At 50.3% G+C, this 26,203-nt stretch overlaps 3 protein-coding genes across 16 annotated transcripts in view; 1 reads left to right on the forward strand and 2 right to left on the reverse strand.

Moving 5' to 3' along the window:
- LOC105489798 (peroxisome proliferator activated receptor alpha) overlaps positions 1-9,729 on the forward strand; it is a 100,119-nt gene extending 90,390 nt beyond the window's left edge. For all 4 annotated transcript variants that reach the window (XM_071080757.1, XM_071080755.1, XM_011754901.3 and 1 more), the window contains one exon: positions 1,135-9,729. In XM_071080757.1, coding sequence (XP_070936858.1) covers positions 1,135-1,379 — 245 coding nt within the window. In that variant the 3' untranslated portion in view covers positions 1,380-9,729. The remainder of the gene's footprint in view (positions 1-1,134) is intronic.
- A 704-nt stretch (positions 9,730-10,433) lies between these two features.
- Positions 10,434-16,923, reverse strand: LOC105489799 (cysteine rich DPF motif domain containing 1). 11 transcript variants are annotated; one of them, XM_011754907.3, is made up of 4 exons: positions 16,856-16,923; positions 14,070-14,182; positions 13,002-13,117; positions 10,434-11,152 (listed from the first exon to the last, which is right to left on the reverse strand). In XM_011754907.3, exons 2-4 carry the CDS (start codon positions 14,180-14,182, stop codon positions 10,728-10,730), a joined length of 654 nt encoding a protein of 217 aa, XP_011753209.2. In that variant the 5' UTR covers positions 16,856-16,923; the 3' UTR covers positions 10,434-10,727. The 11 variants fall into 11 exon arrangements, with proteins under 11 accessions (XP_011753209.2, XP_070936862.1, XP_070936860.1 ...); XM_071080761.1 differs by having other exon boundaries at positions 13,006-13,117; positions 14,072-14,182; positions 16,856-16,922; XM_071080759.1 differs by lacking the exon at positions 16,856-16,923 and adding an exon at positions 16,031-16,186 and having other exon boundaries at positions 13,006-13,117; positions 14,072-14,182.
- A 1,547-nt stretch (positions 16,924-18,470) lies between these two features.
- On the reverse strand, positions 18,471-26,141 carry LOC105489800 (polycystin family receptor for egg jelly). The gene has a single exon (XM_011754912.3). It carries the CDS (start codon positions 26,119-26,121, stop codon positions 19,369-19,371), a length of 6,753 nt encoding a protein of 2,250 aa, XP_011753214.2. The 5' UTR covers positions 26,122-26,141; the 3' UTR covers positions 18,471-19,368.
- Between the last annotated feature and the right edge of the window lie 62 nt (positions 26,142-26,203).

The raw sequence follows: 26,203 nt of genomic DNA on the forward strand, positions 1-26,203 counted from the left end.
CAACACTGTTAAGAATCATAGCAGTGGTTGGGTCTGTAAGGGAGCACCACCTGCTGAATACGGCTTGGGGCAGTATTTTCTGGACCAAGAATCAGGTCTCATGCTGTGAGACTGTCCCAAGAAATCTAGTGCCAGCTACCCCAGGCAGGTCATCTGGTGTGAACGCTGACTCTTCCTGCACCAAGTCTCAGACCTGCCCCATCCTCCTCCCCACTCCAGGGTCTCCTGAGTATCCTTTCCAGCCAGTACACACCCTCAATCCCGTCCCCGCTTCATTTCCCACTCCAGGGTCTCCTGAGCGTCCTTTCCAGCCAGTACACACCCTCAATCCCGTCCCCGCTTCATTTCCCACTCCAGGGTCTCCTGAGCGTCCTTTCCAGCCAGGACGCACCTCCATCCCGTCCCCCCTTCATTTCTCACTCTACTTTCTTTTCACCTGACTCATATTAGAAGGCTCTGTAACAGAGCTATATACACCACAAAACCTAGTTCTTTTTTATTTTTTATTTATTTTTTTAAGACGGAGTCTCGCTCTGTCACCCAGGCTAGAGTGCAGTGGTGTGATCTTGGCTCAGTGCAACCTCCGTCTCCCAAGTTCAAGCGATTCTCTGACCTCAGCCTCCCGAGTATCTGGTATTACAGGCATGAGCCACCGTGCCCGGCCTACAAAACCTAGTTCTAACACAATCACACTCCTTAAATATGGTGGAACACTTGAAGCTGAATATCTAGTTTCGACTCAAGAGCTTCATTTCCCATATTATGCAAAACTGGTGGTTGTTATCTCCAGAATGTACTGTTCCTCCTAATAGCTCTAATGTTCTTTCCTGACAGGTGGTCATAAGGCAAATCACAAGTGAAAGGGCCATACCATAAGATGTACTTAGGGCGCTATTGCCGCCTCGTAGTATTAATATTTAGAAAAGAGTACTGGTCCTGTGTCTGTCCCTTCTTCACCTATTGACTTTGGAAAAACCCATGTCTATCTTCCAGTCAAGTTGACAACATCCAAAGGCAGCTCAGTTTTTTTTCTAAGAAAGGCCACGTAAAATAGGCATGTTTGGTTACTGAAACTGATAAGCAGTTCTTAGGTGATTACCACACTGAAACCTCTCTCTCTTCTTTCGAGACTAGATCGCCCTGGCCTTCTAAACGTAGGACACATTGAAAAAATGCAGGAGGGTATTGTGCATGTGCTCAGACTCCACCTGCAGAGCAACCACCCGGACGATATCTTTCTCTTCCCAAAACTTCTTCAAAAAATGGCAGACCTCCGGCAACTGGTCACGGAGCATGCGCAGCTGGTGCAGATCATCAAGACAGAGTCGGATGCTGCGTTGCACCCGCTGCTGCAGGAGATCTACAGGGACATGTACTGAGTTCCTTCAGACCAGCCACACCTTTTCCAGGAGTTCTGAAGCTGACAGCACTACAAAGGAGACAGGGGAGCAGCACAATTTTGCACAAATATCCACCACTTTAATCTTAGAGCTTGGACAGTCTGAGCTGTAGGTAACCGGCATATTATTCCACGTCTTTGTTTTAACCAGTACTTCTGAGCGCGTAGAACTCAAATGTTGGGGGTAGGCAGCTAATCTCAGGACTGGGAAGATTAAGGAGAGTGATGCTCAATCGGCTGATTTTAACTCACCCGATGTTAATCAATGCACATGGCTTTAGATCACATTCGTGATTTACCGTTTAATTAACTGGTAACCTCCAAATTCATGGTCTGTCTTCCCCTACACCCTGCTTTTGACTATTGTGCTCCTTTATAATTCGGAAAACTAATCAGCACTTTTTAACGTTTTATAATCCTATAAGTCTAGATGTATCCAAAGGCGAAGTATGTAAAAAGCAGCAAAATATTTATTTCAAAGACTTCACTTCTGTTTCCTGAATCTAAAGAAAGACAACATGCTGCTTTTTAATCATAGGATGGAGAATTTTAAAGACCTGTTGGGGCAGGCACAGTGGCTCATGCCGGTAATCCCAGCACTTTGGGAGGCTGAGGCAGGTGGATCACGAGGTCAGGAGATTGAGACCATCCTGACCAACATGGTGAAACCCCGTCTCTACTAAAAATACAAAAATTAGCCGGGTGTGGTGGCGCGTGCCTGTAATCCCAGCTACTCGGGAGGCTGAGGCAGGAGAATCGCTTGAACCAGGGAGTTGGAGGTTGCAGTGAGCTAAGATCGCACCACTGTGCTCCAGCCTGGTGGCAGAATGAGACTCTGTCTTAAAAAAAAAAAAAAAAAAAAAAGAACTGTTGGATAAGCTATCAAAATGCAGCTGTTGTTTTGTTTTTGGTTCACTGTTTTCATGGTTGTAACTAATATGTGGAAAGGCCCATTTCCAGGTTTGTGTAGAAGAGCCCGGAAAACGGAGTCTCAAGACCCCCGCTCTGGACTGTCATAAGCTAGCGCCCGTGGTAAGCGGGACGAGACAAGCTCCCGAAGCCCACCAGCTTCCTGCTCCACTCGGCTCCATCCAGTCGACCTGAACCCACCCAGTCCGGCTGTCTGTGGGAATGGTGGCGTTCTTACGGAAAGACTTACACCTTATTTGTCAATGTTCCTCCAGACCCCATTTGGCAGCTCCCATATCTTTTGTTATGTTGCTTTTAAATAGATGATGCTTTATTGTTTTAACTCTTGGTGAGAGTAGATGCTCTCTGGAACGGAGAAGAGGCACATGTGACTTCATGGCCTGGGCTGGGTGGGAGCTGGTCACCCTGGGGATCGAGAGAGGGGGTAGGGTCTCCTTCAAATGGCAGTTTTACTTCAAATGGCAGATTTCATAAGAGTTGGTTATTTTTTACAACGGTTTAGCTTGTTAAGTCTCCTTTGTATGTAAGGTAGTTTTTTCAACATCTAAAATATTTGTTTTAGCCATCAAAACCAACTTAACAACCTCAGTCCAGCTGCGAAGGCAGCGTTGATTATGGCAGTTTGTCAAGAATACATGGACCTGGAAACGCTTTTTCTCTCTGTCTACGTGGTAGATAAATTGTCCCGTCGAGAATTTTCAGATCTGGACTGGAAGTGCCAGGACCACCGCCTCCAGGGAGTCGCTGTGCCACCTGGAGGTATCGTCGATGCCTCTCCCCCCATCGTTAGAAAATTTGGCTCTTCTGAGGTCATTATTATTTTAAGAATGATTAGGATTGTTAAAGGTCCCATGACCAGCAATATGGAAATGCAAGAGTGGGAAGGACACAGTGTGAGACTTCCTCTAGAAAAAAGTGAAAGTTAGGATCAGCACATCCTTTTTAAAAATTACAAATTTAGTCCTGTTTTGGTTTTTGCAATCAGGCCAGACGCAGTGGCTCACACATGGAATCCCAGCACTTTGGGAGGCCGAGGTAGGAGGATCACTTGAGCCCAGGAGTTCGAGACCAGCCTAGGCAACATAGCAAGATCTGGTCTGTATACGAAATTTAAAAATTAGTTCATCGTGGTGGCATACACCTATAGTCCCAGCTACTCTGCAGGCTGAGGTGGGAGGATTGCTTGAGCCCAGGAGGTTGAGGCTGCAGTGAGTTGTGATCTCAACACTGCATTCCAGCCTTGGTGACAGAGTTAGATTCTACCCCTCCAATCCCTGCAAAAAAAAAAAAAAAAAAAAGATGCAATCAAAGGGCCTGTTGGCCAGCAATGGCAGCAGCAGCGGCGGGCAGTCTGCCCAAGTGTCTTAGGAACCAGAAGCAAATAAAAGTGTTTCCATATATGCCACCAGCCAAGTGGCCATCGTAATTCAGAAAGAAGCTAGCCTTTGAGTGGCATGGTCCATCCGTTTCAATATTATATCCTAAAATGAGAAGCCCCTGTGTTGATGAGACCCAGGGGCTGGAGGCCAATGCCACACTTGTGTTATCCACTGCGACCCTGCAGCTGCTCGCTCTGATGTGCCCTGTGTCATTCAAAGAGACGTGGCCCAGGAAAGTGAGCCTCATGTTTTTCAGAGAAGTCATTGTTTCTGTTTACATTTTCATAAAACCTGTTCAAAATAGCCCCCTGTCTCAGACTTTCAGCAGTAACAGTAAGCTGACTGGCACGTTCAATGTTAGCTCCCGGGACTCTCAGCAGCGATGGTGAGCATTTGGTTTTCTTAAGGCCCAGCAAGACTTCCAGGGACATCTCTGATGAAGCCAGAATGGAGACACCGGTGACCTCAGGCTGAAAGTCACTCAACACTGGTCTCTTGTGTTGATAGGGAAGGAAATCACACATTCCTATTTTTTTAAATAACAAAACCACTAATTGCCACTCAATGCTAGAATATTTTGGGTCACCTAATCATAGATTTCTCAGGGCGTCAATACTCAAATATAGGCTGATTATGCCCCAGTTCAAATGGGAACTATTAACAGAGTGCATTTCTTGCTTGCTGGGTTTCAACAGACATCAGCCAAAAGAACAAAAGAGATGTCAGGACAGATTCCGGAGTGTTGAAGCGCATGTGTGGCACCCGCTCCCCCTGGCAGTGAATGCAGGAAGTTGCAACTTTACCCAGACTTCAACAAGTCATTATTTAAACACAGTTCTTCATTTTCTCAACTTTTAATAGCAAAAAGTGCCAAAGTCCTCAGAGACCAAACAGCCTTGGTCTACCTTGCTGACCAGGGTGAAGGCATGGCACGGGGCTCCTCCCAGATGTGCCTCTCGTGTGCCAGCCGGCTGTGGCTCAGGAGCAGACGCAGGACTCTCCACTGTCCAGGGGAGCCTGGCGGCGCACCCCTCCTTTCCCACCTCCTGGCACTTCCAGCGGGGTGTCCTACATGCTGGATTCTGTCCCTACCACACTTCCAGAGGCTGGAGAACTGCGCAGGCCTAAGGCCCTTTGGATAAATTGTCAAAACAAGATGCTTCCAGTTACAGCAGCAGGAGTGGGCCCGGAGCACGGCCTGACGGTTGCTGGTGCCTTTCTTTCCGTCTCGCTTGCCTGTTTCCCGTTGACCTTTCCTCCATCTCTGATGAGAAGAGTATAAAGCATCTTCCTAACGGGTGTGTTTGCTATACAAACATAACGGACGTGAAGTGGGGCAGAAACCCAGAACTCGGCATTCAAGGATACCCAGGAGAGCTGTCCATGTTTTAAAGAGCTGTGTTTTGTTTTGTTTTGTTTTGCATTTGAAGAGCAGAGAAGGTACCTTTCTGCTGTGCTGACGCATTTCTTACACTGGGCCATTTAAGACCCCAAGGGAAACAGCCTTCCTGGAGCGTGCATTGTCTGGAGGTTCCAGGGACAGGGACAGGGCAGCCTCCCAGAGCTGAGCAAGAGCTCAAGGCACAAATGAGAGATTTGCTACACCATGAAAAGTCAACAACTTAGCCACCACTTCCCCGCAACGGACCACGAAACAAATACCTCAGCAGGCCCTGCGAGAGTGCTAGAGCTGAGGTGCACACACCGTGGCGTCTGTAGTTAGGGCAGGTGGGATGGAGACTCCTCTAGTGCGCACACCTGAGCCTGCCCACACACAGGGGAGCAGCATCTCGTATGACATCTGGCAGGAACTTCGGTTGTGTAAAGGGAGCCTTGAAGATATGTGCAAAAGGTGCTACCCCAATTTGGTGAAACTGACATTGGGCACATCCTGGGCTTAGGAGAAGCGGCCGATGGTCCTGGCCTGCAGTGACACACAGCCCCCACCGCCCCCAGCACCCCCTCTCCTCTTCACCTCTTCCTGCCGGCCATGCAGAAGCCGCTTCCCCAGAGAGACCCTACCAGATGCGGATGGAAACAGATGCATCAAAGCAAGCCTCGATGAAACCGTGACCTCCTAAGGTGTGTCTCCTCTGAACTTGCACCTGTGACTCTCTGTGTTTGGTTCCAAGCACTTCCCACCTCGAACTGCCATTTTCAAACCACTGTAGCTCTGGGCACTTTCGATACTTACCAGCTGTATATACGATGGAGGGTTTTTTGGTCCTGATCCAGTGGCCACACCTGTCTCTGGAATGTCTCACTCAACTCCAGTTTTAAAATGGATTCATTGTTTCAACCCAGCAAGCCCAATGCACCCAGCTAAGACTGACTTGACCGACAGCCTGGCCTTTGGTGGGGGGCTTCCTGGGGCCTGGGAAAAGCTGGCTACCTTCAACAGCTGGTACCTCTTCAACAGTGTAGCCTTTCAAAATGCAGATGCCACCAGGAGAACGTGCCAGGTGCCCACAGCTCACCACCTATGGATGCCATGGCTCTGGGCAGCTTTCAAGGCAGGTTCCTGTGGTCTCCTCAGCTGTCTGAAGGGTTAACAGCAAATCAGCCTCCATTTTAAAATGAAAGCACCAGCCTCCAGATGTAGGGCCTGCTGGGTGTTGCTAGCCGCTGGGCCCCAGGCACGGTGCACTTTCTCCACCTCCTGCAGCCTCCCTGTTGTTTAGAGACACTTACACCTGGTGAGTGCAAGGACAGGTGACCCAGGGGGCTGCAGCCTTGTCCTCAGCTCCCATCTCCTGGACTGCCAGCCTCGCCCTCTGCAATTAGCATGGTTGGCCTGATGCAGGGGTCCTAAGGGATTACTTTTTAGACCTTCTTTCATGTTCAGAACAGTGGTATAGATTCAGGAGAGGCAAGGAAATTATGCTGTCCATAGAAGTCAGCCATGAAGACTGATGCCACCACCTGAGGGCTCATGATTATTAGAAAGTGTCCACGGGAACCTCTCATCCACAGGAGGTTTGTCTCAACACTGCTCATTTTTACGGCACTGGCATTGCCAAGCATGGGGAAGTATCCGCTCTTCTCATGTTAAAAGTGGCCCAGCTTCTCTTAACTCGGTCCAAGCTGACTTGTTCAGTCGCACTGGAACTTCTTACCAATCAAATATTTGCATGGAGCAAAGGGGGCTGTGCACACCTCCCTAATGGCAGGGATGATGGCAGCTGTCATTCAAGCCTACCTTCAGACGTCACAGTCTGGAAGTGAAATGTCCACAAATATCTGCGGCAGAAACGGCTGTAAGGACCACCCAGCTGTGAGGCAGCTTTACAGAGCAAGGAAGGGTTGTGGCAAATAAATGATTAACCTGCCTCCACTGTGCTGAGGCCAACCAAGGCCATCTCACCAAAGGATTACTCGATGCCATTAAATCATCCCGTGAACTTCCTGCTTCCGAGTCCATGGCCTTTGCCCAGGGCATGTACTCCTCTGAGAGGCCTTCTGCCTAGAAAGATCTAAGACTGGCTTCTAACGGTTGAGGTCTAGGTTTTTGCTGGGATTTACATATTTTCAAGTGCCATTTTGACAGCATTCAGGAAAACGGTCCTTGACCCCATAGACTAGGGTAAGAATAAAGGCAATAAATTTGGTCTGACTCAGAATATAGGAGATCCATATATTTCTCTGGAAACCACAGTACGCACTAAAATGTGAAACTGAAGGTTTTGTTAAAAAGAAAAAGATAATGAGCTTCATGCTTTAATTACATAATGATTTCCATTACACTATTTCTGTGAAATGCAGCAGGTTCTTAAACGTTATTTCAGTGGCATGGGCTGGAAGCTTATCACAAAAAGCCATGTGTGTGGCCTTCTTATTAGAACTGAAAGAGAGAGGCTGGTGCCCAAGGCTGCTACCTGCTCCACCTTTGTCAGCTCTGGACATCTGAGGACGTCCCTGCAGATCTGGAATGGGGCCATCAACTGACCATTTGCTTCTCAGAATTTCAGTTTGAGACATGAGACGTATAATCAGTTACTTTTCTCTCCACAGAGAACCCCTTTTGTGAGGGGAGAGGAGCTATGGAATGTGGTTCAGCTGAAACACATACAACTGCATCCTTTTGGAGTCCTTTGCCAACAAAACCAGACCAACAGACCAGATCGTGTCCATGTTCAATGTCATGTCTTGATGGACTCGCAGCTGATGACCTCAAGTACATGAGTGGTCTCATGGTTATTAGATGGATTATTTGCAAAAAAAAAAAAAAAAAAAAAAGGAGAAGAAATAATTGATTTTTACATCATAGACAGCAAACTAAAACCTGGGGAGGGGGTCAGTTTTTTTTTAAGTTTGCTAGTTGGGTCAAATGTGAGAAGAAGGGAGTCTACCTGCCACCTCTTCTCTTGCCCCTCTTCCGCCCACATCCAGCATTAAAAATCCATTCGTTTAATGAACGGATAAAGTGCCACGCAAACTGGCGCACAAGCAGGCCCCCGCCCACGCACCCTGGCTCCTAGGAAAAGTGGTGACCCGGGTGCGGGGGGCATGCTGCAGGCCTGGGAGATAGTCGGGCACCTTCCCTGGACCCCCAGGCCTTGGCTGTGCCTCAAGTCAGAGAGGGTCAGCCTTCAGGCCCTGGAGGGGAGCAACTGGCCGATCGTTTCACAATAAAATCACTCACTTTTGGCAACTTCACTTTTTTTTAAGGCACAGTCAGTTCCTTTTTCATGTACCTCACAAAAGATGAAGACCATGCAGTACTCTTTTTGGTAAGATTACAGTGTTCATGTTAAATATCACTATTTTTTCTACATTGTGTGGTAAAAAGAACTATGTTAATAGCTATATCTTAAATACTGTGATTTGAGTTTTTAAAAAATATCCTAATACAAATATTTTACTAACTTACAATCATTCATCTAATAACAAATATTTGGATTCTTCTGAAATCAGTGTTGACTCATATTCTTAAAAGCCTGGCTCTTGACCCTATTGGAAACACAAAGGAAGCTGAAATCAAACAACTAAAATACACTGCGCACACGTGTGTATGCACACGTACACACGTTTTCATTTCTCTTGAGCCACGCAGAATTTACTTTCAATGTGGAAATCTCTTCCCATTACCACGCTGTATATGCACAGAGCACAAGAGAGGCTATCTTTAGAAACTTCCACCAGCGAGGCCTTAGACTCCAGGTTAGAGGCCGAGTTCATACAACAGTGTTTCGCTAAAGACCCTTCACTGTTCCTGTTTAGTAAATAGCTGTCTGCTCTTCAGGGAACCGTTACCTATGGGTTATTACCAAAGAACTTTGGCAATTGGAAATGTCCTGTTGGAAATTCTTTGCACGTGCCAGTTCTCTGGCATCCTCCAGGTGGCCCAACCCAAAGCATAAAGCAGAAACCACAGACCCCGTGAGTCTCCCCAGACCCCGTGAGTCTCCCCATACCGTTTCCAATACCTTGGCAAAACTTCTCGGTACATATTGGTTGCACCCTCTGGGATCCATAATGCCATTAGGCTAAAACCCTAGGGGAGAGGGCTGACAGACACACACGCGACAATGGAGCAGACCCCAGAGCAAGGACTGGGCCCAGTCTCTCCATGTGTGCTCTATTAGTGAGTGCCTTATACTCTCAGTATTTTGGGGCTTACAGCTTCTTATTTGTGCTAAACAGGTGCAGTTCCAAAGTAGGAACTGCCACACAGGCCCCAGCATCCTCTCTCCAACTTCATACCTCTCTCCTGGTGGGGGGAGCGGGCATCCAGGACCTCTGGAATCAAGGGTGTGCAGAGAAGGGTGAAAGTAATTTTTCTAGTCACATGAACTGATTGGTTCCAGGCAATTAGAAAATGGCTATAAAATAACCTTAATTTTGGGTCTTCATTTTCCTATTAGGAGACTGAACTGACCACAGGTATTGATTTATATCCTGAATATATGGGAACTTCTGTGTTTGGGATGTCCTACTGTAAGACTGATGAATGTACAGAGTTAATTTCAGGGTACAGTTTTGCCTTAATGGTTTTGAAAAATAAACTATTTTTTAAAATTTTTTGGTGAGTTTTGAGTGATGCTGCGAGAAGGACTGTTTGGTCTAAAAGAACCAAGTCCTCAGCTGTGGGGTCCGCCCTCCGCCAGAACAGTCCCTGCGCCCCTCATGGAGGCTGTCTCCACCTGCAGAATCCCTTTTGTGTCCGTCAGCATACAGAATGGATCGAGTACGATGTGGCTCCAGAACATGACATCCTTTTGTCTGAAGTCACATACAACAGGAACTTTGAAAGCAGTGGGCATCTTAAAATCCATCAGTGTACAAGTCAGCAAAAACTCTTTATTCATTCCTTCATGTGACAGTTGGCCTTGAGTAGTTACAAAGACAGAGCAGCTTCTGCCTCTCCGAACTCTAAGCAGACATTCCAGAGGAGGGGGTGCTGCAGGAACCCCTGGCAGGCAATGGGGTCAGGCTGCACAGGCACCCAGGGCTGAGTTTGAGATGGCAGGGGGCAAGCAGACAGGCAGGCAGCGGGATGGTCTTGAGGTGTGGGGTGAGGGCAGGAAGCCCACGGCATTCCTGACTTGGGGTCAGGGAAGACAGAATGGAGGGGCCAGAGCTGAAGCCAGAGCCTGAGGGAACTGGAAAGGCTAGAAGCCAGCACTCAGCTTCCCAGGAGACCCCAACCACTGCCGGGTGAAGTGCCCAGGGAGAAAGTCGGGTATCCAAATGTTTCAGTGGAAGATTCCTTTCCATACATGAGCTGGTTATTTGGGTTTTTAATTATAAATATAATACATGGTCAAGGTTAAAAACATTTTCCAAGCATCACATAAGGATATGAAGTAAAAATTCTATCCCCCTCTAGACCTTCCAGACTGGCTCCAGAAGGCAGCTGCTGTCAGTGATTTTCCTTACAGAGAGACCATTGCAGCCACCTACCATGCATCATGGCCACGATACAGTGTGGCATCTCCCCTGACATGCACCTGCACGTGGCCTCTTAGGAGCTGCCCCACTGAAGGAGGTCATCCCTCTCAGTCACATCTGAGCAGCACTCATTCAGGCCTGGGCCCTGAGGGGCATGTGGGGACACCTGGCCAGGTTCCTGGCTGTGTCTTGTCTGGCATCTGCCTTTGGGCTACCCTCTTGCTACAGCTCCCTGGGCCTGTGGCTGCTCCAAACTGGACTCCAGCTCCCCTGGGCTGCAGTGCTGCTCCCAGTGGTCCAGAAACAAGGCCAGGCATGGCAGCTCCCAGCTCGGCAGCATCCCCGGCGCAGGCTGGCCCAGGAGCTCTGTGCAGGGTGCTGCCCGATGACCCAGCCCTGGCTGCACTCACATCCGAGAACCGGGCTGGCTGGGGGTCCTCTTTGATGGAGCTTTCCTTTTCTCCAAGTCTTGCCGAATTTCCTGAGGAAAAGCACTGATGTTCTCCTGGACACAAGGGAGGCAGAATCTCTTGGAGTAGAATAAGCTGCACTCCTGAAAGGGGACAAGGATGGAGACTGAGTATCCTGGGAACACGGTGCAGCTCCTCCCAGGGTCCAGCCCTTACCACACTTGAGGAGCTGAGCTAGGGCTCCAGCATGCACAGTGTGGACAGGTGGCCAGAGCTAGACCAGCAAGAGGGAGAGCCAGGCCTGAGGGCCTGGCAGGGTATCCAGGAGAAAAGCAATGCAGGCCTGGGCTACCCTGGGTGGGAACAGCTGGGATGAGACAGAAAGGCTCTGGGGCATGCTCTGCTCCATCACGGGGCAGCGATAATAATGGAAAGCTGGAGCACAGGCCATGCCCAGAAAATCCCAGAGTCCTCCCCTCCCAGCTATCACAGCAGGAACAGTGGACACCTGGTGCTGGGAGCGGCAAGGGACAGGAAGGACAGCCCCACAGACCAAAGAGGCCATGGACGAACCAGCTAGTCTGGGCAGGAGGCCAGAACTGTCCAGCCATGTCCTCTCTCCTCTCTCTTACACACTAGAACTCCCGAGATTCATCACGGTGCACAGCACATGGCTAAGGATGACATTCCTCAGCCCCCTCTGTAACTGGGCATGTGAGTCAGGCTGCTCGGGGTGTCAGCAACTGTGTGTGCCACCTCCTGCTCATGCCCTTTGAAGGAATGGACTGTGCTCTCACATCTCTTCCTGCTGCTTGGGATGCAGATACAATGGTGGGAGCTGCCACAGCCAAAAGGGACCCAAATGGAGACTCTGCTGAAGACAGCAGGGGTGCCCTTCCAGCCAAGGCCACCATTATAAGGGAGAAAATGAGTAAATAACTATTTGCTTTACTTAGGCCACTCTTATTTTTGGTGTCTGTCTGTTCTTAAAGCTTAGTGTGCTCGCAAACATAAGGCTGCCCTCCTGCAGTTCTTAGAAAAGACCCTTTGCCATGCAGATCGCTCACTAACAACTTACTGTTTTAACAAAGAAAGCTGCAGACTCGTGGTACCTGCGTGGGCCCCCCACCCCGCCACCCCGCTGCTCACGAAGAGCAGCCCAAGGCCAAGGTGTTGCATTCAAGACCTCCACCTCCTCACCTGGCCCACACACCTCTGCAGTCTTCCTTTCCCAGCTTCTCCTGGACTGCCAGCTCCTCCATAAGCCTCAGATACTCCCATGCCACACTGCGGAGGTTCCTCCCACCCTGGCCCATCTCGTCCCCCTGGCTGTTGATACAGCTCCCCTTTGTGCGTGTCGCCCTGTGGCAGATGCTCAGGGACTTCTCAGACTCCAGGGTCACTCTGAGTACACTGGTCACGCTGGAAAAGCCACACTGCTCCACTTCCATCCGTCCTTGGGTTTTCAGCTACCCAGGTGAACCTGGCCCACCCAGCCTCTCTGAAGCTCAGTTCCCTCATCTATAAAATGGGTGGAATATAATACTGCTTTACCTAACTAAGTTAGGGGCAGGACTGAATGAAGCCTCCGCAGGAAAACAGGTCCCAAGCACAGGACCTGGCACACAACAAGTGCTCAAGAAAGGACAGTCCCTTCTCCTGGGAGATCCCTCCAAGAACATCTAGAAAGTAAGTCACCATCCTGGTGAGAGGGAGCACAAGGACTGTCTGCACGGTTGGTGGGAAGGAGAGGAACCCTGAGGGGCCACTGGGGTGGGTGCAGAGCCACCAAGAACCGACTTCCATTCCTACACCAGGCTGAAACCCTCTAACTGACCCTAGCTTGCCCTCTCACCTCTCCCTTTCATCAGCTGGGGGGCCCCATCTATAATGGGGTGAACCAGCTGGTCCCTCCCTCTCAGTCCTCCCTACCCAGGGAGAGCTCCAGGATAACCACAGCAAGGACAGGCGGCCCCAGCCCACGCTGCTTACCTACCGGGCCCACACACACCAGCCTGCTGCACAAACTGCAGCGCGAGCCGAGGACCACGAATCTGTCCTTGTGGGAGGTGAAGGGATCCTTCATGACATAGCTTTCCTCCAGGAGGCTGCAGGAGAGTGATGCCAGCGTCAGAACAACCCAAATCTCTGCTGTCGGAAAATCAGCCATGAGCTATGGCCGGGCAGCAGCCGCCTGGACCTCCGCAGGGCCTGTACACCTGCGTGGGCTCATCAGGGCAGGAGACTAGGCCACCCGCGCTGCAGGGCAGTGACAGAAAGGATCAGCAATTGGGGGCCACACTGGCATTGAAATTGAACCTGCTCTCACCTCTGTAACAGCTATGGTAGAGAGAACCCCTTGTTTTCAGCCAAAAGCAGGGCTGCTGCAACATGGGTCCCCAGACCCTGACTGGTTCACTGGGGTGCGGGCACAAGGCCGCCATCTGAATACCCCAGGCCTCCCTACCCCCAAGCCACACCCTCACAGCCGCTGGCAGCCAGCTGGCCTCACGCTACACATCACAATGAGACCACAGGGTGACATGATGACACTCAGGCTCCTGGTCAGCAGAGGGACCACAGCCAGAAGGAAAAAGCCATGCTCCCCGCCGCCCCACTGCATCCCATGTGAGTAACACACTGGCCGGCTTTCCAACAAAGTGGCATTTGATGAAGGACAAGCTGGAGGTCAAGAGATAAGCCCCTGGACCCACTGGCTCTAGTCCAGTCTGCAAGGGAGAAACGCCTCCCATTACAGTGTCACGGCAAGGGCGCAGCCCCAAAGTGGGAGGCCACCATAGGTCCCCCAGCTGCTGAGCTGCTCCCCCACAGCTAGAGCAGGTGTTGGACTCTGGGCTAGGGTGTGGAGGAAGGTTCTGGAAGAGTCAGACCCCAAGCCTTGCCCAGGCCTCCAGAGATTACACCGGAAGCATCCAGAGCCTGGCCAGGCTGGGGCCTAAAGCTCCACACCCGAGCCAGTTGTCAGACCTAGGCGTAGCACCCACCAACCAGCACTGGGCACAGGCCTCCCGGGCTCTGGCCCAAAAGGCATGGACTCACACCATCGACTGCGTGTTGGGGGGCTTCTGTCCCACATAGCTGTACGGAGCTGTCAAGGCACAGAGTTCACACTCAAACACTCCCAGAGGCCGGCACTCTGCATGGGACGCCATCTGCAAGATCAAGAGATGGGTTGTCCCTGGGTCACAGGCTTTCTCAGAAATCCTGCACCTTTCCCAGCTATGAAGACCCTAATGATATAGTCCTAGGAGTTTCCTGCCTCCCCACCATACCCTTCTCTCTATACCCAGCTGAAACAGGTTTTCACCGGTGCCCAGAGTGACAGGATTTGCTGTCCATATTCCAGTGGTTTAAGGTTTTTGTACTAGAGAGAAGGATCCAGACAGCATCCAGCCAGAGGCAGCCATCTCTTCCTCCAGGTCTGCACCACAGTAAAAGCTTTCTAGTCTCCCGCTCTGCCCCATTCTTAACCACAAGCCCCCAGTGAGCGCTGGTGGAGAAGAGGCCAGAGTGGGTGCAAACTCTCCTGTTTCTGCTGCTCCCAGCTGCTCTATGCCCTCACACTAGTCCACACTTGGTATACAGCATTTCATTAAAACTGTTTTCTTATCTGCTTGTATGGAACCCCCTTCTCATGTTCATGGTTGGGTCTTGGAGGCCTCTCTTTCCTTAGATTTCTGGCTAAATGGCTGCCATCTGATGGGTTCATCAAAAGTTACGATTTTGCTGATTACCCAGTTCCTTGACTATGGAATCAAGTAGGACATTATCAGCTGGCCCCTAGCTCTTGGCTGTGAACTCCCCTCGCCTGAACTGAGCGTGGTGTATAAAGGCATATCAAATGCGATGGGATTCTCCGCTGGGTGATCCCAGATGCAACTCCAGGAAGCATGGGTTGCCAATGACTTTAAAAGTTACAATCTTCGGCCGGGCGCGGTGGCTCAAGCCTGTAATCCCAGCACTTTGGGAGGCCGAGACGGGCGGATCACAAGGTCAGGAGATCGAGACCATCCTGGCTAACACGGCGAAACCCCGTCTCTACTAAAAACACAAAAAATTAGCCGGGCGAGGTGGCGGCGCCTGTGGTCCCAGCTACTCGAGAGGCTGAGGCAGGAGAATGGCGGGAACCCGGGAGGCGGAGCTTGCAGTGAGCTGAGATCTGGCCACTGCACTCCAGCCTGGGCAACAGAGCGAGACTCCGTCTCAAAAAAAAAAAAAAAAAAAAAAAAAAGTTACAATCTTCCCAGGCGCGGTTGCTCATGCCTGTAATCCCAGCACTCTGGGAGGCAGAGGCGGGCGGATTACCTAAGGTCAGGAGTTCGAGATCAACCTGGCCAGAATGGTGAAACCCCATCTCTACTAGAAGTACAAAAATTAGCCGAGCATAGTGGTGGGCGCCTGCAATCCCAGCTACTTAGGAAGCTGAGGCAGAGGTATCACCTGAACCCAGGAGGCGGAAGTTACAGTGAGCAGAGATTGTGCCACTGAACTCCAGCTGGACTACAGAGCGAAACTCCTTCTCGGCTGCGGTGAGCCGAGATCGCGCCACTGCATTCCAGCCCGGGCGACAGAGTGAGACTCTGTCTCAAAACAAAAGAAAACAAAAGTTACGATCCCGTCGCGGGTGTGCGTGAACCTGATCCCGCTTCTCTTCTGCACACCGGGGCGTCCTAAGCCCCGGCCGAGGCTCCTGGGGGCGGCGCCTGTGAGCAGGGACGGCTGAGTTGGTCCGGGGGTTGCTGCTGGTCCCCGCGAGCCTCCGCGTGCCCTCTCTCGCCCCAGCGCTGCCTGAGGTCAGGGGGGACAGTTCCGTGAGGCCCACACCCCGCTCCTCGGTCCCGTCCCCAAAGCTAAGAGCTGCAGAGCCGACCCCTGGCGCTTAGAACCCAGCAGGCCACGCCGGCGCGGAACTCAGTCCCGGCGAGCGGGAGGGGCCCTGAAGCAGCGCAGGGCCGACCCACAGCGCGCTCGCCCCCGCCAGGCCGCCTCCTGGAACTCACCACCGCCAGCGCCGCACGGCTTCGCGTCCAACGCGCCTGCGCGGCCCCACCCCACGGCGGCCCGACCAACCCCGGTGCAGTCGTAGACGCAGACGCAGACGCAGGCGCGGAGCGGCAGGCAGGACCTCGAGGTGGTTTTCCGCCTCCGCCTTGCTTTTCTGGTAGGGCGGTCCCCTGCGCTGTTTCTGGTTCTAAGCTTCGAGGCCGTCTGCGGGGCTGGGCTCCGTGCTGAGGGCCATCGCGTCTGGCCGTGCGTTGCGGGAGCGCGCAGGCCTGGCCTGCTGTCCTGGCCGCTGCGAGGCGCTCAGCTTCTTTCTGAGTGTTCCACCGGGTTCGACAGGGTCGAGGTCGCCGGCGCGAGGCCCCCGGATAGCTGAGGGGCGCGAGGGCGCCTCCAGTCTCCCACCCGCTCTCCGGCGCTGCGGGCTAGGCTGCCCGTCTATCCCACGGGACGTCTGCCCCCGTACGCAGGAGGGGATGTGTCGGCCAAACCGGGGTCTCAGGACCTATCCTTGCTCCTCCAAAGCCCACGTGGCCTGCGGCGCCCCTCGGGTCTGCGCCGCGTTCTCCTTTAGCCTCCCGGGCCTCTCTGCTGCCCCTCGCCCCCAGGCACCAGGCACACCTGCTTGCCTCTGTTCCCGCCCGTGGCCTCTGACACACCGTGCCCTAGACCCAAAATGCCCGCCCTACTCCTGGAGCCTCCGGTGTGTGAGAGGCACCTTTCCCTGGGGCCAGGGGCCCGGACTCTGAAACCGGGCTGGCTTTGCCTGTGAGCCCCAGTCCTCCCAGCTGGAGTCCCTCGCCCCAGCCGCAGCGGGCCTTCACCTGTGCTTTGGGGACGACAGGGTGGCCGCCCTCCTTCCCCCAAAGATTTGAGGGTTTTGCTCCACGCGGGAGGTCTGCCTGTGCCAGCAGCCCGCAGCCTTTCACATGCTGTTGCGTTACAGGGCCCTCTGTGACCTTTCCCTATGTCGAGGGGTGCTTCGTCTCTGTTCCTGAGAGACCAGAATTTATTCTTGGCTTGTCAAGACACATTTGTAGGAACGCTGCCAAGTTGCAGCAGGCTGGGGTCTGGGACTTGCTCCTTTGGCGAATTGCGAAGTAAGGATGTAGAAGGCATTTTAGCAGTAATGGAAACCAGAACCACTCTTAGACCTGGGCAAGAGGGGCCCCAGGAATTAGCAAGCAATTAGCAAGCGCTGGATTTCGATGACCTCCACTGTGCTTAGTGCAATGGCATTCGATTCGTTGGATCGTTTCAAAGGTGACATACTAGGTTGTTTTTGTTTTGGTTTCTAGGAACATCTTGAAGCATTTTGAATTTGACCTGTGACTACCCTCAGATACAATGATGGTAACTACCCCATAAGTGCCGTTAAAGCAATTTGACTTATGTTAGACAGGTTAACATTAGATGCATTAGAAGAGTTAAGTGAAATAGTGGGCAGCATTCAAAGAGCAAATCGTGGTCTTTGGCAGAAAACAGTTAATTTTGTATTTGAGCTGTCCAGTTATTACAATTAGAAAAAACTTTAAACTTTAAACCCAGAAAAAACTGGGTCTCGAGCTCCCTCATTCTGTAGTTCAGTGGGCAAGTGCATTTGACCCGACTGCAACCAGCCTCTATCAGTAAAAAGTAATCATGTGGACACCTGCTGACCCTTTTTCTCAATCCATTCAGAAGTCAGGTGGTTAAGAGAGGCACTATCTCAAGAACATGTGCCCCAGTCGGAAGCAGTGGGCCAGTGTGGGCCAGACCACTCCCATGGCCTTCCCACCAGGGAAGTTAGAAAATCCCCATCTGACCTCCTTTTTTGTTGTTTGTTTTGAGATAGAGTCTCGCCCTGTTGCCCAGTCTGGAGTGCAGTGGCGAGATCTCGGCTCACTGCAACCTCTGTCTCCTGGGTTCAGGTGATTCTCCTACCTCAGTCTCTTGAGTACCTGGGACTACAGGTGCCCACCACCATACCCGGCTGATATTTGTATTTTTAGTAGATACAGGGTTTCGCCATGTTGGCCAGGCTGGTCTTGAACTCCTGACCTCAAGTGATCCACCCACCTCAGCCTCCCAAAGTGCTGGGATTACAGGTGTGAGCCACTGCGCCCAGCCCCCATGTGACCTTCTGACCCTTGCTAACTGTGTGAGGCCTTGGGTGAATCATGAGACCTTTTCATCTTCCCACCTGGCAACAAGTGAGACAGAACTACATTCTGCCCAGGTCTAGGCGTCCCCTCGAAGGAAACGACGAAAGGAGTCTATGTGTGTCTGCAGGGGCCTAGTGTGGTATGGCTCTTTCAGTGCAGCTGAAGATGACAGGGACACCGAAGTGGGTACAAAGCAGCCACCCATCTCATTTGGTTGTCCCCCTTTTCTAGGCCTCCACTTTGAGGGCAGGAGCTATATGTGTATATGCCCCTCACACAGAAATCACTGCAAGGCTCAAAGAAGAAATCTCACATTTAATTCTGATAAAGCCTAGTGGCATCTACATAAATGAACATGCTTCTGAGTGAAAATAGTACAGCTACCGGCCCTTGTTTCCCTGAAGTGATAAACCACATTTTCCTTATTCCTAAATAGTCTGGCACACCATAAATAACCAAATGCCCAAATCCTAGATGCATATGTTGCTATATTCAACATATAGACATATTTCAATGTGAACCCATATACACCTTTTTGTTGTTTAACAAAACATGTGTCTTGGTCAGAAAATGTTACTGAATTTTACTTTAACTACCAGTAGCTTTAAGAATAAATGAGAAGCACCACTTCTGCATTCCCAAGCATGAAGCAAGCCCTGGAACTCCCCATGAGGCCCTAAGCCCAGATGGACCAAGAGGAGGGGAGGCTCGGCAGCCCTGATCTACAAAGGGGCCTCCCAGCAAGGCCAAGGAGTTTGGGGCTCTGTCAGGAGCAACAGGCCATCGGCTTCCAACGTGGGTCAAGCACAGAAACACCCAGACAATGCTCCACCCTGGCCAGGTCCCTCTCTCAAATCTGGTTCTCAAAACCAGTGGCTCTGCCTTCGCTAAATTGCAGGCACCAAAGAAACAGGGTTGCCCTTGTACAGGGAGTCACATAACTCCCCTCTAAAAGGAAATCAGTCCAGGAATCGCACACTGTGATCCTGCTGTCTCCCCAGATGCTACACCACACCAACTTTTACATTCCCAAGAGCAGAGGCCAAGATTGGGGATTCTTCCAAATGTAGGGGATGTGCCTTGTGAAGGACATGAATAGAAAGCATGACTAAGCCACTGACACTCCCTAATTCCCTTAATCCCACAGACTCAGCATTTGGGGAAACGCTTGTGACTCATGAAACCATCATCTATCAAACAACAAGGTAAACCATTTTCTTCCCGTTGATGTTTCTGGTCTTCAGCCCCAGATAACGGCGGCTGTTCTTCTCTGGCTGCCCATACAGCATGTCAGTAAAGAACTCAGGCTCATCTTTGGCCTTAGATTGTGAGGTCAGAAAGCTGAACATGGTTCTCAGCTTACGGCACAAATAGGTCATTGCTTCCACTTCATCTGATGGCTCTTCATACACAGGCTGCTTCATTTCCTCGTATGCAGACAGAATTACAGCCTGAAATAAGTTGATCAAGACACAGATCATCACCAGCATGAAAGATGAGAGGAACAGGACCCCCAGAATCCTGTTATTGGAAAATTCAGTGTTCTGGAAAGCTGAGACACAATAGGAAAATACTGTCTGAGTGGAATGAACCAAGTTACTGTAGTTCCATTCATGCTGACCAAACACCAGGTAACCAAAAGCCATATATACAAAGAAATACACAGACACAACAAATGCCATGTGGCAGATGCCAGGGAGGGCAGCCTGGATGGCCCTCTGAGCCAGGCGCACATCGTAGAAGAATCTGGAATACCTGAGGGTCTTCAAAATTGTCAGAAATAACAGGAAACCCAAAATTATCCTCATGATGTGATCTACCTGAGAAACTGCATGAAAGGGAATGAAGTCTTCAGGGTTCGACAAGTAAAACTGAATTATGCCAGTGGCCAGGAAATGTTTCCTGAGAAAGAGCACAATCAACACAGTAAATATGCATTTTAAAGCAAAGTTGAGCAAATTATACACACTTCTCACATAGGAGGCTCTTTCTTGCATAATGATATAACCCTCATCCACAACGTAGGCTAAGAAAAAAATGAGAATGGCCACATACAAGTAGATTTCTGCTGAAGTTTTTCTGTCAAAATCAGCAAGTGAAAAAGAGTGCAGAGATATGCTTGTGTTGACAACTCCTAACTGAGAGACCTCAAATATGACTGAAATGCTACAGAACAGATTTACATCTGGATTAAAAGTCGTTAATTCCAAAACCACAGCCCATGTCTTCTCATCCAGCCAATTGCTTTCTTGAAGTTCTTTGAGTCTCAGTGTGGAATTAAACTGCTGCTGTTTTGGAAAAAAATAGAGTGCATATCCTCCAGATCCATAGGTGTGTAGTAGTCCATAGGAATAATACAACCATTGCTTTCCTTGAGGCTTATAAGTAAATCCATTGGTACTCTCATCTATAGCCTGCTTATCAACTTCATTCCAAAAGCCAGAATAGTTTTTTGTGTCTTCTGGGTCAATGCCATATTTGGGATGACAATGAATTTCTCTTCTGATGCTGTTTTGCACAAACTTTTCGGCAGGTAGACACATTTTTTCACTAGATTTTGCTCTCACTTGCCTCATCAATGGAAGGCCAAGGATTTTAGATGAGCTTTCAGGAAGAAATGTTGGATTCAGGTCATTGTGTAACAAAGGCAACAGCACGCTGTTTAGCCATCTATAGATGTCTTCTAGCTTAGTCACATTAGCAAGATCCATAGAGAACCGATCACGAATAAACTGGTTATAGTAAAAGCTGTCAGTGTGACGTAGTAGGACGATAAGGATCAACAGAAGGGCTAGAAAGATAAAGTGAGTTAGAATGTAACTCAGAAACAGGAGTGCTCTTCTCTTGATCCTCTTCTTTCTTTTGAATATTCTGATTTCATCTTCTGTAAGGGGTTGGTACATCCTCGTGCCTCGGATTCGGACAATCTGGTCATGTATCCTCTGCATTTCTTCTGGATGCATTCTCATTCCATCCAACCTGATCTCAGTATATTTATACTTGGTTGACCACGAAAGGTTTTTGCAATACTTGAGTTTATTTGTTCTGAAGCCTGACAAGAGTATAATTTTAGATGGCTGCACCAGAAAAACTGACTGACAGAATGAACAAAAAGATGCAAAGAGCCATTCCATTGACTTGTCATAGCCGTAAGTCAGTCCATAAAATACGATGAAGAATGAGGATATGCTAGAAGTAGCAAAAACCAAAAACCATGCAACATAAACACACCACCAAGGCAGGACGATCCGGGATTTTTTCTTAAGCTGCTGGAGAACCTGTTGGGAAGGATGCTCTTCGGAGTGGACATCCTGATTGTCTTCTATGTTGTTATTGGAATTTGTATTTGGCCTGGGGGTCTCTGGGGTCTTGATTTGTGCTTTCCTATGCCTGTGCTTGGGTTTGGAGGTTGCCTTAGGAGAAGCCTTTGGAAGCCTGGGCTTTCCTTTAGATGCAGGTTTTGCAACCTCCCTGGGGTGTGCCTTAGCAGTTTCATAAGCATGCCATTTTGTTAAGCATTCTTCCCAGTGCTCACTTGCTTCTGACATTAGAGGATGCTTTTGAGGAGATACCTCCTTTAGATCCGCTTGAGGTTTCCTCTGGGAATAGGTGAACAAAAAAGTTATTAATAATTGCACAGGGATTGTAATTAAGACACTTTCAATTCCTATCATCATTGATCTCATGTACCTCCTCTCTCTTGACTCAGTTTGTTCTTGTCTATTTAGATTAAAGAACATAATGTTACAAAGAAGAGAGCTTAGCAACATTGCTAAACAACAGGACAATCTCTGGAGCCTATTGAATGTTTTAGCAACAACACTAGCAAAAATAGAGAACCACATGTGGTTTTTCTGGAGATTACTACTCACATCTATAAAGAAAAAGTCTTTTCTGGTCAGAGGCTCATCTGGATGGGTAACGTGAAATGTTCTGTCCAAAGTGGTATCAATAGAAAGCCATTTCTGGCATATGAACAGCCAAATGTGCCTGCTAAACAGATTTTCCACCTTGATTCTACTTAAATACCAGCTAGGCGAATGACCCTCGTTGTTGTGCCACACACGGATGGAATGGATGTCCCCCAAGTCACTTTTTGTCGTTAGGAGGAAAGTGTTGATGCTACCTCGGTAGAGAGTTGTAAAATGTGGATGGCTTAAACAATGCACATCACTGGTACTCACAGTTCCTCTAAGTTGCACAAAGACATTGGCCCTGGTCCCAGACCCCCAACGACTTCCTGTAAAAATAGTCACCAAGTAGCATAAATTATCATAAGGGTCATTATCTGGTAGAACTATCACATGTCCCCGAAGATGCTCGTCAATTTCATCCCTGTATAAGGCCCAAAAAGCTAGGATCACGTATAAGAGAATAATGGAAAGCACAGTGAAGAGGGTCACAGGGTTTCGGTGAAGGCTCTTGATGATGTTTAACCGTAGATCCACAGGATTAGGGATCACAATCACCTTGGCCATCACATAGTGGGTATGCAGGTGAATGTTGGTGAGTCCGACTGTGCCCAGCTGTCGTCTGGCCCTCACTATGTTCTTGCAGATGCAGTGCACGTCATGCCAGCTGGTCTTCTCACCAAGAATGCAGTAACCCTCTCTCCATTCACTCTGGATCCCATACATGTCCAAGCACTGGATGCTGAAAATAGAAATTCTCACTAGCTTGTCATTAGGCTTCATGACAAAATGAGGTGCCTGCAGAACTATGGATACAGTACAGTGGGGAGAGTGGCTGTGCTGAGCTATGAGTTGCAGCAGGGACATGGGGAGACAGACTACACGGGCCTTCTTCACTGTGCAGGCCGGGTCAAACAGGGCACTCTGGCTGGCAACTGGAGGGATGTCATGAGGCACCAGGAAGGTGGCGACCAGTGCTGTGGGAGTGATCTGACTGCCTGTGTACACCAACACCATGAACAGCACCATCACTTCTGTCACTATGTGGACCAGCACCTCCCTAAGCACTCTGCTGTCCACTTGAAAGCTAAACCCACCTGTCGTCGTCTTTGAGGACCCATCAACATCTCCGTTGGGTCCCACTGTGAGATTAAAAGCTGCAAAGGTCAAGTTTTTCCTGACGAGGTACACTTCCGCTACATCAGGTGTGATCTCTAGCACACTACCATTATCTGCAACTCCTGTCATTCTGAATCCAAACACCTGTACCGAAGTGTTTTCCTGATCATTTAACCAAGGAAAGGGGTCATTTGTGAAATCACAAAACATTGTGGAAATGGGAGCATTCACAGAGAGACCAGGAACACTGCTCACATTGAGTGTTGGATAAAAACAATTTCTGCAGTGTTTCTCATTTCTGAAGACCTGGGTAACACCCCACTTTTCAACTTTCTTGACATACATGTTGAAATTGGGGGTTCTCATTGAGGTGGTTTTGTTCCCTGGCACTTTATTAGCCAGTATTGTGTCTGATAAAGATTCTATTACATAGAAAGGATCTTTAACCACTTGGTGAGAAGTCATTTTAAGAATATTAGACAAACTCATTAATATTCCAGTGCTCACGATTTCTATTTGTTCAGATCGAAAGCGTTTATCTTTTTGTTGATACTCTTGTAGGGCTTGATTTGCTTGCCATATCCTCATGGTGGCACGTTTCTGAGCATCCCAAGTGAATTCAGAGGGTTTCTGGGTTAATTTGGTAATAGTCATGACTACCTGGCCAATTTCTACCACAGTGCTTACAGGAAGAAGGAAAGACTGATTGATGAGGTGTTTTCGGAGATTGACTCTGTCATTTTGTAGAGGTAATTCAGTTCTCATGTTATTCAAAACGGAAGCTACTATATACAGTAAGTAACCTGCAGGTAAAAAATCCTGCTTTTGAATCAAAGTAGACAGCAATGAACTTGGTCCCATGGTGAAACTGAGTAACTGATTCAACACAGTCTTTGATGAATTTTTGTCGGTGGGAGCTTGTGCAGTGGCATGCAAAGTCACCTGAGAAAAAGCTCCTAGAGAGTCATAGACTTGGACATATATCTTCAAGGCATATTGATTAGCCACCATACCAACAGGGAGAAAGGAAGGGGGTGATGTGGACTGAGGCCCCAAGTACAGGATGGTCCCCAGGGTGTTCTCTTTTACTGAACTTATTTCACCAACACTGTGCAAATCAGAAACAATTATTTTATATGTAAGAGGGACGTGCTTATCCCTAAAATTACTACACTGTACAACAAATTTAGTAATAAGTGCAATTCCTTTAGCTGGATTAATTTTGCATTCTCCGATTTGAGGGCCATGGTTAATAATAAAATAATGCCTGAAGACTGAGGTAACTCCACTCCAACTTGCTAGATGTAGAGAAATTGAAAACTCAGCTTCCAAAAAATGCTGAAAAGCAAAAGCTTTTATAGACAGATAAGCACTATTCCTTCCTGTTACAGTTTCCCCCATCCAATCAAATAGCATCTCACCACCTGAAGAAGACAAAATTGACCATGTATAGAAATCACGGCTTGCACAATTTGTGCAATTTAGAAACAAAGAAAATCTATCAGAGACAATGAAGGTTCTCTCACAATTTTCGATACATGTGATGTGGGCTGTGGCTTTTGGTCCTTGGAGCACGTGGACCCTCTTATCAGAAAAAGCTGTCCTAGAGTCCTTCTGAATCACCATTCTGAAGAAATACACGTGGTCGCCTTTAAGTGTTTCTGGCAAAAGTGTCAGTACAGGGCCGGTGGCCCAGGGCCACTTCAGAGTGGCTTGCTCGGGGTGACAGACTTCCTTGCTCCCCAGGATTATTCCATCCCCACGGTAGTTTCTGGGATCTGTGGTACAGTACCAAAAGAACTGGAGTCCCTGTAACGGGCTGTCCGCATCCGGGTCCGAGGATGTGGACCCGTCCAAAATCAGCTGCTCTGTGAAATTAGCTGTTATGTTGACATCGCCAAGCATCACCGCCTGCAGGGAACTCCTGACAATCCAGACATAGACGGCGTCCGAGTCTTTCACCTCGGGCATCTTGGGGTTCCTTGTGGTGATGGACACCGTGAAATTAAACACATACACTCCCCACTGTAACGAATTGCTGGGGATGTGAATGAACATGGGGCTCTTCCTGATCTCGAGCTGGGGCACATCCAAGGGCTGCGTCCAGTCGGGTGCGTCGCCCACGGCGGGTACTGAGAACACCTGCCAGTACTGGGAGATGGCAAGCGCGGCCGGGCAGTCCAGCTGCACCGAGGCGTTGAGGGTGGCCTCCGCCTTCATGCTCAGGCGCACGGGGGCGCCCCTCTGGTCCGTGTTGATCCTCACGCGCTGGATGACGCAGGTGTTTATCTGACAGGACACGGACGACTCGACGGCTCTGTGGCGGGACGAGTTGACGGCCTGCAACATCAGGCGCGCGGGACCGTCTGTGGGGCACTCGGTGCGGGCCACGAAGCCCGGTTGGGGCCGCGGGCCCGGCGCGGCGGAGCGCGGGAAGACGCGGATCGCGGGGGAGCCCGGGCGGGCGGCGCCGGGTCCGAGCAGCCGCAGGCGGAAGGCCCAGGCCAAGCGCCGGGGCCAGCGCGGTAGCGGCGCGGACCACGTCAGGGAGAGGCGACCGCCGCGCGCCGTGAGCTGCAGATCGACGAGCGTGGGCGCGGCGGGCCGGGGCAGGCGTTGGGCGCTGAGCAGGACGCGCAACACAAGGCAGTACCAGCGCCACCTGGCCCCTCCACGGGGGAAGCAGAGGCTGCCGCGGCCGCTCAGGACCACGCCGCCCGCCCGCACCGCGCTGGGCCGCAAACTGAGGAGGGCGCGGCCGCCGCGCACCCCGAGGCCCTGGGCGCCCCGGAGGAGGCCTCTGGGCGCCCCGGAGACGGCGGCTTGCGCCTCGCGAGGAGCCGGCGGCAGCGGGAGGCGGCCGAGGCTCAGGCCCAGGCCCAGGCCCAGAAGGAGGAGAGCGGGCCCAGGCCTCATGGCGCCGATCCGGGAGAAGCCAGGAGGCGCCGTGGAGGCCGCGAGGCGCGCCCAACTGCCGCGGGGGTCGCGGGGACAGTGG

The sequence above is a fragment of the Macaca nemestrina genome, chromosome 15 (genome assembly GCF_043159975.1).
Source record: "Macaca nemestrina isolate mMacNem1 chromosome 15, mMacNem.hap1, whole genome shotgun sequence".
NCBI classification, from domain to species: domain Eukaryota; kingdom Metazoa; phylum Chordata; class Mammalia; order Primates; family Cercopithecidae; genus Macaca; species Macaca nemestrina.

What these genes read in the sequence shown, in the direction of transcription:
- LOC105489799 (XM_011754907.3), bottom strand. Translation starts at nt 14,182, where the DNA reads ATGGCGTCCCATGCAGAGTGCCGGCCTCTGGGAGTGTTTGAGTGTGAA. An exon ending in CCCAACACGCAGTCGATGGT is followed by an intron (nt 13,118 to 14,069) that starts GTGAGTCCATGC and finishes ACTCTCCTGCAG; the next exon opens with CCTCCTGGAGGAAAGCTATG. An exon ending in GGTGTGTGTGGGCCCGGTAG is followed by an intron (nt 11,153 to 13,001) that starts GTAAGCAGCGTG and finishes GTCCCCTTTCAG; the next exon opens with GAGTGCAGCTTATTCTACTC.
- LOC105489800 (XM_011754912.3), bottom strand. Translation starts at nt 26,121, where the DNA reads ATGAGGCCTGGGCCCGCTCTCCTCCTTCTGGGCCTGGGCCTGGGCCTG.